Source organism: Leopardus geoffroyi, chromosome C1 (genome assembly GCF_018350155.1).
Source record: "Leopardus geoffroyi isolate Oge1 chromosome C1, O.geoffroyi_Oge1_pat1.0, whole genome shotgun sequence".
Classification (NCBI taxonomy): domain Eukaryota; kingdom Metazoa; phylum Chordata; class Mammalia; order Carnivora; family Felidae; genus Leopardus; species Leopardus geoffroyi.
The window spans coordinates 128,788,108-128,805,517 of NC_059328.1; the positions used below are offsets into that span (position 1 = coordinate 128,788,108).

At 38.2% G+C, this 17,410-nt stretch overlaps 1 protein-coding gene across 2 annotated transcripts in view; it reads left to right on the forward strand.

Annotated features, from left to right (window-relative positions):
- The window catches only part of THSD7B (thrombospondin type 1 domain containing 7B), a 1,583,569-nt gene that overhangs the window by 1,092,092 nt on the left and 474,067 nt on the right, over positions 1 to 17,410 (forward strand). For both annotated transcript variants that reach the window (XM_045479666.1, XM_045479668.1), the window contains one exon: positions 14,160 to 14,315. In XM_045479666.1, coding sequence (XP_045335622.1) covers positions 14,160 to 14,315 — 156 coding nt within the window. The remainder of the gene's footprint in view (positions 1 to 14,159; positions 14,316 to 17,410) is intronic.

The window sequence follows — 17,410 nt, forward strand, 5'->3', positions numbered from 1 at the left end:
AAGATGTAAAAGATCTGTATGCTGAAAACTATAGAAAGCTTCTGAAGGAAATTGAAGAAGATATAAAGAAATGGAAAAACACTCCATGCTCATGGATTGGAAGAATAAATATTGTCAAAATGTCAATACTACCCAAAGCTATCTACACATTCAATGCAATCCCAATCAAAATTGCACCAGCATTCTTTTCGAAACTAAAACAAGCAATCCTAAAATTCATATGGAACCACAAAAGGCCCCAAATAGCCAAAGTAATTTTGAAGAAGAAGACCAAAGCAGGAGGCATCACAATCCCATACTTTAGCCTCTACTACTTGATGTAATCATCAAGACAGCATGGTATTGGCACAAAAACAGACACATAGACCAATGGAATAGAATAGAAACCCCAGAACTAGACCCACAAACGTATGGCCAACTCATCTTTGACAAAGCAGGAAAGAACATCCAATGGAAAAAAGACAGTCTCTTTAACAAATGGTGCTGGGAGAACTGGACAGCAATATGCAGAAGATTGAAACTAGACCACTTTTTCACACCATTCACAAAAATAAACTCAAAATGGATAAAGGACCTGAATGTGAGACAGGAAGCCATCAAAACCCTAGAGGAGAAAGCAGGAAAAGACCTCTCTGACCTCAGCCGTAGCAATCTCTTACTTGACACATCCCCAAAGGCAAGGGAATTAAAAGCAAAAATGAACTACTGGGACCTCATGAAGATAAAAAGCTTCTGCACAGCAAAGGAAACAACCAACAAAACTAAAAGCCAACCAACGGAATGGGAAAAGATATTTGCAAATGACATATTGGACAAAGGGCTAGTATCCAAAATCTATAAAGAGCTCACCAAACTTCACACCTGAAAAACAAATAGCCCAGTGAAGAAATGGGCAGAAAACATGCATAGACACTTCTCTAAAGAAGACATCCGGATGGCCAACAGGCACATGAAAAGATGCTCAACATCGCTCCTCATCAGGGAAATACAAATCAAAACCACACTGAGATATCACCTCACGCCAGTCAGAGTGGCCAAAATGAACAAATCAGGAGACTATAGATGCTGAGGAGGATGTGGAGAAACGGGAACCCTCTTGCACTGTTGGTGGGAATGCAAATTGGTGCAGCCACTCTGGAAAACAGTGTGGAGGTTCCTCAAAAAATTAAAAATAGATCTACCCTATGACCCAGCAATAGCACTGCTAGGAATTTACCCAAGGGATACAGGAGTACTGATGCATAGGGGCAATTGTACCCAATGTTTATAGCAGCACTCTCAACAATAGCCAAATTATGGAAAGAGCCTAAATGTTCATCAACTGATGAATAGATAAAGAAATTGTGGTTTATATACACAATGGAGTACTACGTGGCAATGAAAAAGAATGAAATATGGCCCTTTGTAGCAACGTGGATGGAACTGGAGAGTGTTATGCTAAGTGAAATAAGCCATACAGAGAAAGACAGATACCATATGTTTTCACTCTTATGCGGATCCTGAGAAACGTAACAGAAACCCATGGGGGAGGGGAAGGAAAAAAAAAAGAGGTTAGAGTGGGAGAGAGCGAGAGCATAAGAGACTCTTAAAAACTGAGAACAAACTGAGGGTTGATGGGTGGTGGGAGGGAGGGGAGGGTGGGGGATGGTTATTGAGGAGGGCACCTTTTGGGATGAGCACTGGGTGTTGTATGGAAACCAATTTGACAATAAATTTCATATATTGGGGGAAAAAAAAGAAGTAAGTAATCCATCTCTAATAATGGGGTTTTTGCCCACCTAACTGAGAAGGAGAATACCCATTTCCTGGAGAAGAACATCATCTCCATGATAAAATATGCCTTGAATGAATGTAAAGTATAAATGTGAATGGGATATGATAAGGTTAATGAAGGATTGATTGATTGATTGATTTAGCTAGAGGCAGCATAAGTGAGTAAACTAAATATTAGGACAGAAGTTTCTAGATTGATACTTCCACTAACTATCTGTTGGTCTTGGATAAGTCACATATCCACTTTGGTCCTTGATTTGCTCATTTATATAAACAGGATATTGTATAAGATATCATTAAGAATCTCTTCCATTCCAAGATTCCAGGAAGGAGCATATGTTTGAAAGGAAGAGATTTTCTAAGTAGGCTACTATTTTCTTTAGGATCTGGCTCTTTGAGACATAAAACTTCCTTAGACCATGAGTGTCAATTGAGGAAAAAAAAAATGAGAAGTCTCTCTTCTCTAAAAATGTAGCAACATATACATATGTGTATATATATATATATGTATATATATATATATACACACATGTGTGTATATACATGCATATATATATATACACATGTGTGTATATATACATGCATATATATGTGTATATATACATATACATATACATATGATCATTACAAATATAAAATTAAGAAATAATTCTAGATGAAATGTGTCTTATATAATTAATTGACAATCAATATTAAGTCAAGAGGACAAAATTGGTTACTTATACTACTAGAAGATGTGGTCTTATCTTTTGTCTCAGGACAAGTAATATGTCAGAGAGTGGAAATGGTGGTGTTGTGAGTGTGTGTCCTGTTTGGATTCTGTTGAGTTAGATTGGAAGCAAGATGATTTTGGGTAGGTAGTGCTGGTCTTCAGATGAGGTACTTCCAGATTCTCTGTAATCTCCCATGGAGAGAGCTCCTGAAGGCTCTCTGAATTTTGTGCTATGTTCACTACTTTAAGGGTTTTGAGCTACCAAAGGTCTGAAAATTTTCTGAACAACCCCTACTATTCTTTCAGTGTTCCCCTCCTCCCAAATAATAGTCATAACAAACATGTCTTACCTTTAGGCTTCATTTAGGTTGAACCACACAGTGTTTGTTAGAGCACCTGAATTAACAAAATATAAATACTAAAAAAAATTTAATGATTGCTGCATGTAACCACATCTCTTTTTATGTAGTAAAAAATCTATATTATTTTGAAAAATCTATATGATTTTGAAAATAGGTAATAACCCTTTAAGAGTCAATGTTTAGTTGAATTTAGGAACCTATAAATACATCCATGCTGCTTTTTAAAAAAAAAAAATTTTGTTTAAGTTTATTTATATTTGAGAGAGACAGAGACAGCATGAGTGGGAGAGGGTCAGAGAGAGAGGAGACAGAGAATCCCAAGCAGGCTCCATGCTGCCAGTGTAGAGCCCGACTCAGGGTTCAAGCCCATGAAACTGCGAGGTCACATCCTGAGCTGAAACCAAGAGTCAGATGCTTAACTGACGGAGCCACCCAGAAGCTCCATCCACGCTGCTTTTAATATAAAATCAACTAACTGCATTTTTAAATTGAATAATTATTCAATGCTTTCTCTCTCAAATTAAGACTTCATAGAAGACAGTTATAATGTTTTAAAACATAAATCACTGTCCTTTTGATCTCATAGCCTATTTTGCTGTGATGATGTATGGAAATGTAAAAAAATATATAAAAAATATATAAAATTTTGATATAAAAATGTATAAAAAATGCAACTTAAAAATTTTTTTAATGTTTTATTTATTATTGAGAGAGACGGAGAGAAAGCAGGGGAGGGGCAGAGACAGGGAGAACAGAATCTGAAGCAGGCTCCAGGCTCTGAGCTGTCAGCACAGAGCCCAGTGTGGGGCTGGAACTCACAAACCGTGAGATCATGACCTGAGCCAAAGTCGGATGCTTAACTGACTGAGCCACCCAGGCACCCCTCAAAAATGCAACTTCTTAAGGCAGTTTTTAATAATATGATTAGTATTTAAGCAAAAAATATATAAATAAATACAATTATGCAACATATCGACTATTTAAAATTGTCTGTATTCTCTGAATGCATCAGAAAATAACATACCTTATTGGTTAATAGAATTATCTCTCGCTTATTGCAATGAAAATATCAGCATATAGACTCCAACTTCAAGAAAAACACAGGTATTTAGAAGCACTGTAGTCAAATTAAAAAGATAGACTCTAGCCTGGAGCCATGGAAATGTGTGATGAATCTAATAGGTTTGGATTTAGAGCCTTGAGCTGGAAGAGTCTAATATGGTGTTGAAGAGAGCAAACCAGAATCACACTGGCTGGGTTCAAGTCCTGCCTCTGCGGGTATACTGATTACTGAAGCTTGAGACTATTTATTTATTTTTTAATTTTTTAAACATTATTATTTATTTTTGTGAGATAGAGCGTGAGCAGAGGAGGAGCAGAGAGAGAGGGAAACACAGAATCTGAAGCCGGCTCCAGGCTCCAGTCTGTCAGCACAGAGCCCAACGAGGGGCTCAAATCCACAGGGGATGAGATCATGACCTGAGCCGAAATCGGACGCTCAACCAGCGTCCCCACCCACGTGTCCCCAAAGCTTGAGCATACTTTTACACATTCATTTGTCTCACCGGTAACTGAAGATGCTAGTAGTACTTACTTCAACACAACCTTTTGCTAATTAAATCAGAATACATTTGTAAATTGGTCAGCACTCAATTTAAGTTCAGTATGTGTTCTACTCCATTCATTCCCAGTGGGGGATGATACCTCCCCCAAGGGGACAAAAATTGGTTCATGGAATGTAAAAAAAATTTTACACTTTTTATATATAAAGCATATACATATACACAGTATATTTGTGGTATGAAAATGCCATGGGGGAGGGAAGGGCCTTTAGGGAAAATGTGTTTACAAAAGGCTCCTTAGGAAGGATAGAATGTAACAAACGTGAGAAGCATTGGCTGGTCCTTATATTTTACAGAAGCTCACATGCTAAGAAATTTACCCGATTCACATAGCAGTAGATTCTCAGTGTAATGGTTTTTTAAAAATAATCATATTTGCCAATTGGTTTTTTTTTTAAATGGTACTCCATAAATTATTTAGAGTACTGATTCCCCAACCTGCTAATTAAAAAGATTTTTGAAGATATAAATTTTTACTGTACTCTCTGCTGCCCCTTTACCAATTTTGACCCAGTGTTTCTGAGTTGGGACTGTGTTAGGCTCTATTGGGTTAGGCAGGTTGAAAGCTACTAATTTACAATGTTGGCCTTGACCTAATGAAGAGCTAGCTATGTAGTATAGGACTTGCGATGCTTGAATAGGCCTGGGAGGAAAGAGCTTTCATCCAGCTTTGCAATGCAGAGGTTTTGGTTTGAAAGTTTTGTTTTGCTTCAAAAATGTATAATGCAGTTCCTCACACAAAAGAATGAACTGTTCTGCCTTTTAAAAATTATTATGCGGTGTCTCATTCGTATCACTACTTAGGGACCTGGTGAATCCCACGAGCCTTCCTTTGAAGTTGAATTAACTTGTTCAGTCTAAAATGATTTGCAAATATAAAGTAGCATATGCTAACAAGGATATCAGGTACAGTGAGGCCTTCGGTATCCCTTCCTTTAAAAACAGGACAGTGTGCATATTTATTTTAGAGACAAAGAGTTCTTCTCCTGGCCCTCTAAAATAAGTACCACATATTTTCCCTTCTTTTTCTTTTTTCTTTTTCTTTTCTTTTCTTTTCTTTTCTTTTCTTTTCTTTTCTTTTCTTCTCTCTCTTTTTTTTAAGAGCGTTAAGAGCTCTTGGAGCTTTGGAGTTTGTGATATTGTTTTTAGAGATTTGTGTTGCCTCAGAGAATATGGATTTCCCCTTCTGTTTACCATTATTATAAGTTTCCATTCAGTTATATCCAGGTTGAAATACCCACCTTCTAAACCCACACAGACAAAGGTCCACCTTGCTTGCTTCTGGGGAACTAATAGGGCATCTTGTGACAGTTCTGAAGTCTGGGAGACTCTTTCTGCTGTCTCCTTCTCACCCTCCTTACCAGATCTTCCTGCTCCCTTTTCTTCCTCTGAGACTTCTTATCTCAACTATGTTTTTTTTTTCTTTTATTTCTCAAAACATCCTCTTCTGACCAGGTTTTTGCCCAGTGGACTTAGGGCACCCTGCTGTCACCTCTGCCCTTTCTCAGTTGCTGGGTTGGATATGGTGATAAAGAGAGAGGAATGTGCTAGGGATACTGTGTGTACCCAGTAGAAGGTGAGCTGGGCACACATTTGCTACTCTTCGCTGGTTTCACTCTTCAGCTGCCTTACTGGTTTCTTTGGGCATCGTTTCTCTTTAAGAAATCTTGTGAACTCATTGTAATTCCTTAGGGATGGCCCTAAACCTAAGTTTTAGGATGAAAATAGTCATAGTCTAATTTCATCCCCTCCCTCAAATCTTTACCTTTCAGAATCACGTGAGAAATACCTACCTAACTCCTCATCTTCCTTTAACAACACTTTCCTTTCTTGAGATTTGGTCTTTACTATTGATATTTTTAAATTATGTTGTTTTTTTTTTTTCTATTTTATCTCACTTCAGAAATTTTGGGAAGTGGACAGAATATTCATCTGTTTATTTTCCTGATCAATTATTACTGTTACAGCAGGGGTTTTTCTATCATAATTTTTATTACAAATACAAAATCATAGTATAGTGTAGTATTAGAGAATAGGGGCTTTTAAGAACCCTGGACCTGTGTTGGTCACTTATTAGCTTTGTCATTTTGGACAAATAATTTATCCTCAGCTATGTCATCTACAGAATGGAAATGATAATGATACTTACTTCCAATGATCATGATGAATGAATGAGAAGTTGCATGTAAGTCCGTTGCACAGCGCCTACAACCAAGTAGGTTACTAGTGTGTATTAGGCTATTATTACTAACCTTAATCAGTAAAATAGGCATTTATGGTCATTCCTGGGAACGCTTTTCTTATTCAGCTCTTCCCATTGGTTCTATGGGAAGATGAACTCCAGGTTTCAAATCTGTGAGTATGAGGAGGACTTTTGCATGAAAACCCTTTTAAAAGCTGTACTTTCCCCATGTTGCATACTTATGCCACTGACATCCTGCGGAATTCTTCCTCTTACCTGCCTCTCTGCCTTTTCACTCTTTCTCCTTGCCTGACCACTTCCCCACCTTTCATTGATCTCCTTTCTATCCTCTCTCATCAATAATGGTATTTTTAACTTCGTACGCTGTGAAAGATGCCATTTAGGTCAGCTTTTGCTCCTTCCACTCTTTCTATACCTTACTTTTAGGTGCGAGCTAAAAGGCTGAAAAACAATTAGAAAGAAATTCTCAGAAGAGGAATAGAGAGAATATATGATAATAGAAATATATGAATATCAGGCCAAAGGCTGCTATATTATGTAATTATTTGATATTGATTCTGATTACTTTCCGAAATTGTACAGCTACCTCATTTATTTTGCCTTCATTTGTATTCTGAATCTTGTTTTCCATCTTCACCTATAGTGTTTTTACTCTGTAGCATTAAGGAAATCACTAGGCATTTTCTGAGTGGCTTTATGAAATGAATGAAATTTGGAAAACTCTCTGATATGTGGTCACATTTCATGTAATTATTTCTAATTGCTGGAATTATTTTTAGATATTAAATTCACAGTACATACACATGCATCTTCCTGCCAAATTGTATTGCACAGAAGTTTGCCAAGAGAGTCACAATATGGCTAAAATTAAGCTTTATTAGGTATAATAGGATGAGATGTGATTTAATTCTTTAAGCTGCCTATAAGTGCTAGAAGACAGATTGCTTTTATTCCATCCACTAAGTTAAAAGAATGATCCATTATTTTGCAAATCCCAGTGGCAAAAGGCAATTGAAATAATACATGAAGCTTCTTGAAGGAAAATAGCTTTCTGGTTAAAATTGTAATATTATTTATCTTTCCCCTTCAACCATTTGACTCCTTCAGTCTGTAGAAGAGGCCTATTTATTTTAGCAGTAAGGTGGATTGAATTTCTGCCAAGTCAGTATACTCCCTAAATGAATATGTCAGAGGCAATATTGTTTCTCAAAAATCATTTAGAAAGCAGCATTTTTACATAAGTAGGCTCTTTCATTAGTTTTGAATTAAATCTTAGCAATTGCTGTTTCTATTATGGTTGTTCTTGGAGAGCCCATGGAATGAGGGGATTCTGAGCTTTAAGTGAAAATTCCCTTTGGGGTTTACAGTGCCTGCATTTGATTTGGAAAATTGAAATGAATATGACTTTTTTGTCTAGCTTCTTCCTGAAGGCTTATGTCATTCTAGAAATCAAGTATCTTACGTAAAATCAACTGTAGATGGAATAAATTGTTTGCAGGAGGACTTTGCTATCCCTAAGATAAAAAGCAGCAAAACAGTCCAGGTTTCAGGAGTTCCCAGGAAGTATCAAGCATCACCTCTAGTTTCTTTTCATCTCCACCTCCTTGAAAATAGTAGGAAAAAAAATCAGTATCTTGTGACTAATTCCTTGACCATCTTTAAGACACTTCTTTCTGTGAAGAAGGAAAGGTCAGCTCCATTATGCCATGGCAGAATTACCTCAAACACCTTCTGAATTTTCAAAGACTGACTTTATTTTTCATCCAGTAATAGATATATTAAAAAAAACAAGAAAATGCCACTGGATCCTGTGATAGCTCTTTTTACTTTAAGCAAATAGAACTCATTTTTGCAAATTAAAGGGTACTAGGTTATTAGTTATAATTAACTAAATATTATTTTGCAATTTCAGTTCAGTCTCTTCTTGAGGAATTAAGAGGTGTTGATATTTAGATCTTACAAAATGGTCATCAATAGGGGTGGGGGATAATATACTCGTATTGGATCTTTGCCAACTTATTTCTGTGCTAATTCAAATTAGTTCAGTTAGAGCTTGATTTAGTTTCAAAAAATAAAATGTGAAGGTACCCATTTTTCTTTACAATGGCAGTCATATGCTAATGTCACAACAGGCATTTTTCTTCTTAATTACAAATCGTTTTGATTGAATTTGTATGCTCATCTGAAATCACCTTGTCATTAAGAAAATCATGAACTTTGTACATTTCCAGAATTAAGAACAGTTTTGTGTGTGCTTATTTTTAAAAATTAAACATATCAGCTACCCAGCTTATTTTCCCTCTTATTAATTAGCATTCTGTTCATGGAACAATTCATTATTTAAGACAACTTTGCAATCATTAGTAGCAGACTTTCAAATTTCTCGTAAGTCAGGTCAATTTAGTAATTTCTTATTGCAAAGGAAAAATGCCAGGTTAGGCACCAAAATATTCAAAGTATTAATGACTGTTGCATATGTACAATCACTTATAATATTGTAATAGCACTTGGAAAGCTACCACTATGTAGCAATCTCAATTTCTGAGTTGAAAATTATTTTGGCTCTTTAATACTTTGTGACCATGAGAAGTCTTTATAGGGACTAACTTTGCTGCCTACAAAACCTAAATAGACTGTAAGACCTTGGGTAATTGCTTATCTAGTCAGGCAGTTGGTCAACACAGGAATGAATGGCAGAAGTCATCAAGGTGACATGGTCTAAAAGGCATCTGGTACAAGAGAGACAAGTACAGACCTGCACTGATTAGAGCAGGGATTCATTGCATCTGAGAAGACAGAATTGGTAAAGAGAAGTAAAGTTGTTTCGGTCAGTATATCCAGAGAAAGGATTTCACATGGGTGGAAAGACCGCAATTCTTGCTACAGACATCATGGCTGGAGTTTGGCCAAGTAAAGTGCACAAACCATCCAAATTCAGGTGGCCCATCTCACTTCCACATCCTACCCACCTCCCAAGATTATTTTATTACAATGTGAATAGCCACAAATAAAAGAAGTAAACAATATTTTGAAGTGGACCAAAGTTTGGTCTCACTACCTCTTGCTTGGTGGGGGAGGAATGGACAAGGATTTGGAGGAGTTTAAAAATAGTGATGAAGTAGGGGCGCCTGGGTGGCGCAGTCGGTTAAGCGTCCGACTTCAGCCAGGTCACGATCTCGCGGTCCGTGAGTTCGAGCCCCGCGTCGGGCTCTGGGCTGATGGCTCAGAGCCTGGAGCCTGTTTCCGATTCTGTGTCTCCCTCTCTCTCTGCCCCTCCCCCGTTCATGCTCTGTCTCTCTCTGTCCCAAAAATAAATAAACGTTGAAAAAAAAATTAAAAAAAAATAGTGATGAAGTAAAAAAAAAATAGTGATGAAGTAGGAGAAGGTTTGGGATTTTATTTAAAAGGTTATAGTGAGCCTGAAGACTTCATAGAAATCTTGGATCTGTTGTGTCACTGACTGCCTCCATTGTAGTCACTGTGATTCATAAACAAGCAACCTTGTGTGTCCTGTCTGATGGCTCCATTCCATGGAAGGAAATCCAACAGGGACAGGTAGAGGTGAGTCAACCACCTGAGACAAGGCTCAATTTCTGCTCTGCCTGAATTTGCTAACTACCTAATGTCTTTGGTAAAGACTACTTAATGTCTCAGTTTTTTGGTAAAATTGATGAATTAAACTAAATTAGCTCTAAAGCTTTCTTCTAGGTCTAAATAGTCAATAGGTATAGAAATATTCTCTGTTTGCTGTTCTTAGGGAGAAAACTACCTAAGTGGTCTGAAACTGGTAAGTGCTTTGTGACTTGCTTATGATTTATTTCCAGAACAAATGTTGCCCAGAGGGTCTGAGATACAGATAGGTTGGCCCAAGTACATTGATTCAATGCTCAGATGAAGCATCTTAGACATGTTGCCTGGGACTGGGATAATTTATCTGTATGGATTAAGATCTACTGTCTGTCAAAACAGTAGGTGCTAAAAAGGCACAAGTGTTCTGACAAATGGCCTCATTTCCACCCCTGGGCCTCATAATTTTGTCACTTAATAGTCTCTAGGGAACCCCACTCCCTCCAGCTCCTCTCTTGCATACTATGTCCCTCCCTGCTTCCAAATCTTAGGCATACCCTTATCGCTAATATCCAGCAGTCAACTGATTGACAGTTAAGTATTTATCAAAGGGGACCTGGGGTGACTTAACCCCATACCTCCCAAACATTCTTAAAGCTCTCCAAAAACATGTCAGATAAACATAATGATCTATAAAAACAATGTCTTTGACATAGGACAAATTCCCAGTCTCTTTCCAGTTGTACTGCCAATATGAAAGCTTACTTATTACACAGACATTCAGGAGCTTCTAATGATATTAGTGAAGGTCTCCTCTGGGTATAGGTGCTGCAGTGGTAGATTGATTAGTTTCAACTGCAGGGCTCAACCTCAAAAAAGTTGTAGCAGCACATGTCTCCTGGGTCTTGGAGCTGAGAAGTTGGGGTATCTCCTAAGCATTGATCACCAGACACCTAAAGTCTGTCTGGTGTCGTAGTAAGACAAAGGAAAAGAGAAGTAGCAGTAATAGCTTTCTAGTCTTGTTGGGTCTCATGGATTCATGTATGATTAGTATTAACTCACACAGAAATATGAGTTCCATGGGGACAGAGACCTTGTCTGTTTTACTCACTATTCTGGTTTCAGCACCTAATACAGTGTTGACACATCGTAGGTACTTATCAGTGTACGTTGAATATCCTATGATGAGGCCACATAGTGCAGTGATTAAGAGCACAGACTCTGGAGCCAGGCTGCCTGAGATCCCCATCTCAGCTCTGCAACTGACTGATTAAGATTGTGGGCAAGTGAGTAAACATTTCTGTGTTGCAGATTCTCCATTTAAAGAAAAATAATGTTTATTTATTTTTGAGAGAGAGACAGAGTGTGAGTCGGGGAGAGACAGAGAGGGAGACACAAAATCCGAAGCAGGCTCCAGGCTCTGAGCTGCCAGCACAGAGCCCAAAGTGAGGCTCGAATCCATGAACCATGAGATCATGACCTGAGCCAAAGTTGGTTGCTTAACCGACTGAGTCACCCAGGCGCCCCTGGATTCTCCATTTTTAAACTTGAAATAGTAATAATATATATCTCAAAGTTATGCAGGTTAAATAAATTGATGTTTGTAACCAGTGCCTGGCATGCACTGTAAATGTGTGTTAAATAACTAGATTAATTAGTTTATAGCCCCACTTCCTTTACCATCACTACTTAGGTTTTTTTGGGGGGGGAGAGTAACATTTGAGTTTGTGAGAACATATGATAACAAGCACAGGCCCAGACCCAAAGGCATTTCTGTCTTAAGACCTCTGGGTGTGCAGCTTTCCATTCCTGCAACGCTCTGAAGCATCACTTTCCATCAATTTCGCTAATGTGCTACTTGACTTACCCTTCTTGATTGAGAGCTCCTTGAAAGCAGACACCATCCAAGAGGGTATGATTTAAAGTGGGTACTGATGGTTTTAGAATGACTGCATGATGTAGTCAGTGAATGGCAATCTTGTGTGTTTTCTCTTGCTCACCCCTGGGAAAGGAATCACAGACCCCTTACCCAACTTAAAGGGGTGGTGGTGGTGGTGGTGGTGGTGGTGGTGGTGGTTGGCCTTCTTTTCTCTCTCTTTTTCATTTTATTGAAGTATATTGAGATTCTTCTTTATCCACAATGCACCAGTGTCATAGGTACGTTCTATTCCTGGTCACTCTAACCTTCCATCTCACTGTCATTCTGGCCAACCGAATCTCTGTTTGATCACCACCTCTGCTCAGCCTTCCCAGTAACATAGCGATTGACCCCAGTTATGTTCTCTCTTCCTATCCTCACCTCCTCCACATGGCTTGTGATCTTTGACATTTACATTGGCCATGTTGCTTTGCCCTTGTCTTTTATTTTAAGTCAGGTCACATCCTTTTGGTAAAATATACAAGACTTAGTCAGAAACAAAGCATTCTTATTTTTGTTCACGAACTTGTTTTTCCTGTTCACCTTCATAAGCACCTGAAGCTGCCCCACTGTTCGTTGGAAACACATCTTTCCCCATGGGAACTTCTAGAAAACACACAACTTCTAGAAAACACTATTTTAAATTTTGCTGTTGTTTTCATTTATGTTCAAGTTTCTGCTGGTCCAAGATGTGATTTCTTGCTGTCTTTACCACATTGAATTCACATCCATGTAAAGAGTGAAGAAGCAAAGTAGATAGTGTGATTTACCACCCAGTCCTGTCACACCCGTCTTTGTCTTTGAAGCACTTTTAATCTGCTTAACCGGAGGACATGACATATGGGAAATATTTAGACAGTAGTACAAGTCATTTCATAAGATAAAACTGTCTGAACTTAAACCATTTGTTCACAAATTCTGAATTGCTCCAAAACCACCTTAGTGTGAGATCACTCTGTCCAAGGCTTGTTATGCATTTGGCTATTCTTTTATTGTGTCATTTGTATCCTAACTACTATCAGGAGCTCATCTTTTTCATTTTCTGTGTATTTTCATGGTGCCCAGAATGGATCTGCATGGAAAAGTCACTTGGTGAATGCCATTCATGGCCAGATGATCACTGCATCCTGAAGTGACCCAGTTCTGGGCACACTCTGGGTGCAGGTGCACAAAGAAGGGCTGGAAGCCTCCTGGTTTGGCATCTACCCATGGCTTCTCAGACATTCTTTGTGCTTCTGGATAGCCTCACTAATGAAACTGACTTTGAGGGGCTAATTCTGCAGCCACAGATCCTGATTTTTCTTCTTTTCGAAGAACCATTTTTCTGCTATGTCTTTGAGAGCTCCACCCCTCAGGGGAGTAGATTAGTTATGCTAAACACTCCACCTCAGAGGTTTGATTTTGATTTTTTTGCAGAAACTCAGTCATTTGTATAGTGGAGATAGACTCATCTTGAAACTTCACAAAGCCATTTAATTTGTTTAAATCATAACTCTAGATAATTTGTATCTATATTTCCAGTCCTCTCTTGAATTCCCAGGGAATACTCTGTGAAGCAGGAAACTCAGTGAATGCCCTTTGTGCTATATATATCTTTTTACCTTTTTTCACCCAAAATGCTAATGGCATAGAGCTAAGCAACAAGTATGGGAGAGTGTTTATGTTTTGTTTCTATATACTATTGAACAATGTGGGCAAGGTAGGCACACAAATAAAGACATTACTAATTCTAGAATGTGGGTGCCCAGGTGGCTCAGTCGGATAGGTACCTGACTCTTGATATCAGCTCAGGTCATGACTTCATGGTTTGTGAGTTCAAGCCCATCATCAGACTGCACTGACCATGCAGATTCTGCTTGGGACTCTCTCTCTCCTTCTTTCTCTGCCCCTTCCCTGCTCTCTCTCTCTCTCTCTCTCTCTCAAAGTAAATAGATGAACTTAAGATAATAATAATAATTTTAGAATGTGACACAGATCATTATTTTTTTTTTCTGTTTTTTAGTCTCTAGACCTGTGAAAAAGACATTATGTCTGGGACCTGCCCCTCCAGCCTCTCAGCTCTGCAATGTCCCCTGCTCTACCAACTGTATAGTATCTTCCTGGTCTGCCTGGGGCCTGTGCATCCATGAAAACTGCCACGATCCTCAGGGGAGAAAAGGTGAGTGTCTTGTTTGTGTGTGCTTCATTTACTTCCTTTGTACACACAATTCATTTACTTCCAATGTACACACAATTATTCTGGTAGCTAAGTAGCCGATTAAGCCTGCTTAAGACAACATTTGTTTGTAAAATGCAGATAACTAGCTCAAGCCTGACAGCATTCAGTTATTAGGGAGGCCATTGGGGAGATTTCTATGGAGCAAGAATCTGACCTTTATTGACCTTCCGGTTAGGCTCCTAGCTGTGAAATGACTATCACTCAAATAGGATCTAACAATGTTTTGTATGTGTAATGGTTATACTGAAGAAATTAGACATGATTTCTGTAACCACATCAGGAAACAACTGTTGTGCATATCTATTTATTTTCAGATTTCCACATGCTGACTTTGATGTTCTATTTCAGATTTTCATGAGGGGCATTTATGCATGTTGTTTGCTTTTTGATGTCCTTGGGCTTAAAGTGAAATCTTCAAACTTTATGGGTGTATTTAATTTTGTAGGTCTCTGTAGTCTTGTTTCCTTTACTTTGCTGTTATATACACATCTTCATCTTCCAAAGTTCATTTTTAGTGATGCCTTGACTTTTCTTTCATTAACCCTTCAGTTTGTATTGATATTATAGCCCCTAAATAGCAATAAAAAGGAAACACTTCTTTTTCTGAGAAAAAAAAAATGAGCTCCCAAAATTTAAGTTGTGTTTGCTAAGCACTAATCCTAGATGTCATATAAAGAAAGAATACATGGCCAAGTGCTTGAAGCTATAAACTTGGTACTCTCAGCTTAATTCTGTGTCCATTTGAAAACCCACATTTCAGAGGACACCTGGGTGGCTCAGTTGGTTGAGCATCTGACTTTGGCTCAGGTCATGATCTAACGTGAGTTAACGTCAGTTAACTCATTAACCGTGAGTTTGAGCCCTGCATCAGGCTCGCTGCTGTCAGCACAGAGCCCCCTTCAGATCCTCTCTTCCCCTCTCTCTGCCCCTCCTCTGATCATGCTCTCTCTCTCAAAAATAAATAAACATAAAAAAAAGAAAACCTACACTTCATCAATTCCCAGATTTCTCACATGCATCCACGTGCATGTCCAAGTTCACACACATGTGCCTCTGGGCTTTTCTCTCTCTCTCTCTTTTTCAATGTTTGTTTATTTATTTATTCTTTCCACACTTCAGGTTTCTAGATCTAATTATGTCACAAAATTGGTGTGTAAATTTTATGTGGAGGAATTTTTCCCTCCAAAACATTGTAATAAAACAGTATAGTGCATTATAAAGGATGGGATCTTATTTTTATGATCAATTAATTTTGTCTAGCTTCATTGAAATACAATTGACATATAATATTGTGTAATTTTAAGGTATACAACATACTGATTTGATATAAATGTATATAGCAAAATGATTGCCACAATAAGGTTAGTTAGTACATCCATCACCTCACATAGTTACCTTTATCCTGTGGGAAGAACTTTTAAGATCTACTGTCTGTACTGCCATGTTCATTGCAGTGTTATCCACAATAGTAAAGTAAAAGTAAAGACCAAGCGACTACTAATGCATAAATGGATAAAGGAAATGTGACACACAAACACACACACACACACACACACACATACACACATATTTATGAGTGAGTATATAGGAATATTATTTAGCCATAAAAAGAAGGAAATCCTGCCATTGTGACAACATGGAAGAAAGTTTAGGACATTATACAAAGTGTTACAAGTCATACAGAAAAAAGACAAATCTTGTGTGATCTCACTTATAAGTAGATTCTTAAAAAAACCCTGAAATTATAGTAACAGAGAGTAAAATGGTGGTTGCCAGGGTCTGGCTGGTGGAGAAGATGGGGAGATATTGATCAAAGGGTCCAAACTTTGAATTATAAGGTTAGTAAGTTCTGAGGATCCAATGTACAGCATTATGAGCATAATCAAAAATATTGTATTCAGTTTAAAGTTGCTAAGAGAGTAAATCTTTAAAATTCTTACCATGAAAAAGAAAAAGAATTAATTTTGATTTTAGATAGTAGGTAAAGTAGAAAAACATGTCTTCCTTAATGCTTCTGGGAAGAGTCATGAATCTCATTGGCTGCTTTGTGTCATATGCTAACCCTGACTCAGTCATTCTAATTGGCCAAGTCCCAGGCATGTGACCACCACCGGAGGAAAAAGGCTCACCAAGCCTCACAGACTGAGAGTATGGGAAGGGTGGCTCCCTCAGAGAAATATGAGGTGCTGATGCTAAGGTAGAAATAATGCTGAGGTTAAACTAAATAGATATTTATTAAGTGCTTTGTCCCCTTTGTTCTGAGCCAGAGAATTTCTACAGTGATTCAGAGAATGCTTTCTTCCTCATTCTGTATTGCAATTTTTGTTTTGCAAGCCAAGTTTTCACAAGACCCTTTATGAAAGTGCTCTTTTAACTTTTCTTTCAATCTTCCTTTTCCACATAACCCTGACTGGTCAAGGAACTCAGCTGGGAGACTCACAACATTTGGACCGTTCCACGTGTCCCTTTGGCTCAAGATGCTTTAATGCCAAAGCTTTTCTTCATTAGTCCCTATTCCTCTCTTGTATGAGTCAACTCTTGCAACTGCACCCCGGTCCTTAATTCATTAGACATCACCTGTTGCGAGTTAAATTGTGCCCTTCATAAAACAAACAAACAAAAAAACACCTTCATTCCTAACACCTTGTATATGTGAATGTGACCTTATTTGGAAATAAGGTCTAATGGCTGATGTCCTTATACCATGAGGGAAATTTTGACACAGTGATACACAGGGGAAAATTTCATGTGAAGGCAGACATTAGCGTGATGCCTCTATAAGCCAAGGAATGCCAAGGATTGCCATCAACTACCAGAAGCTAGGGAGAGGTATGGGAACAGTATTTCCCTAGAACATTCAGAGGGAGCATGGCTCTACTGACACTTTGATTTAGGGCTTCTAGCCTCCAGGAATGTGAGACAAAAAAATTCTGTTGTTTTACATCACCCAGTGTGGTGCTTTGTCATGACAGCCCTAGGTTACTCTTATACTGCCCAACTTTGCATCAACGTTTGAGCTCAGCAAGGATATAATA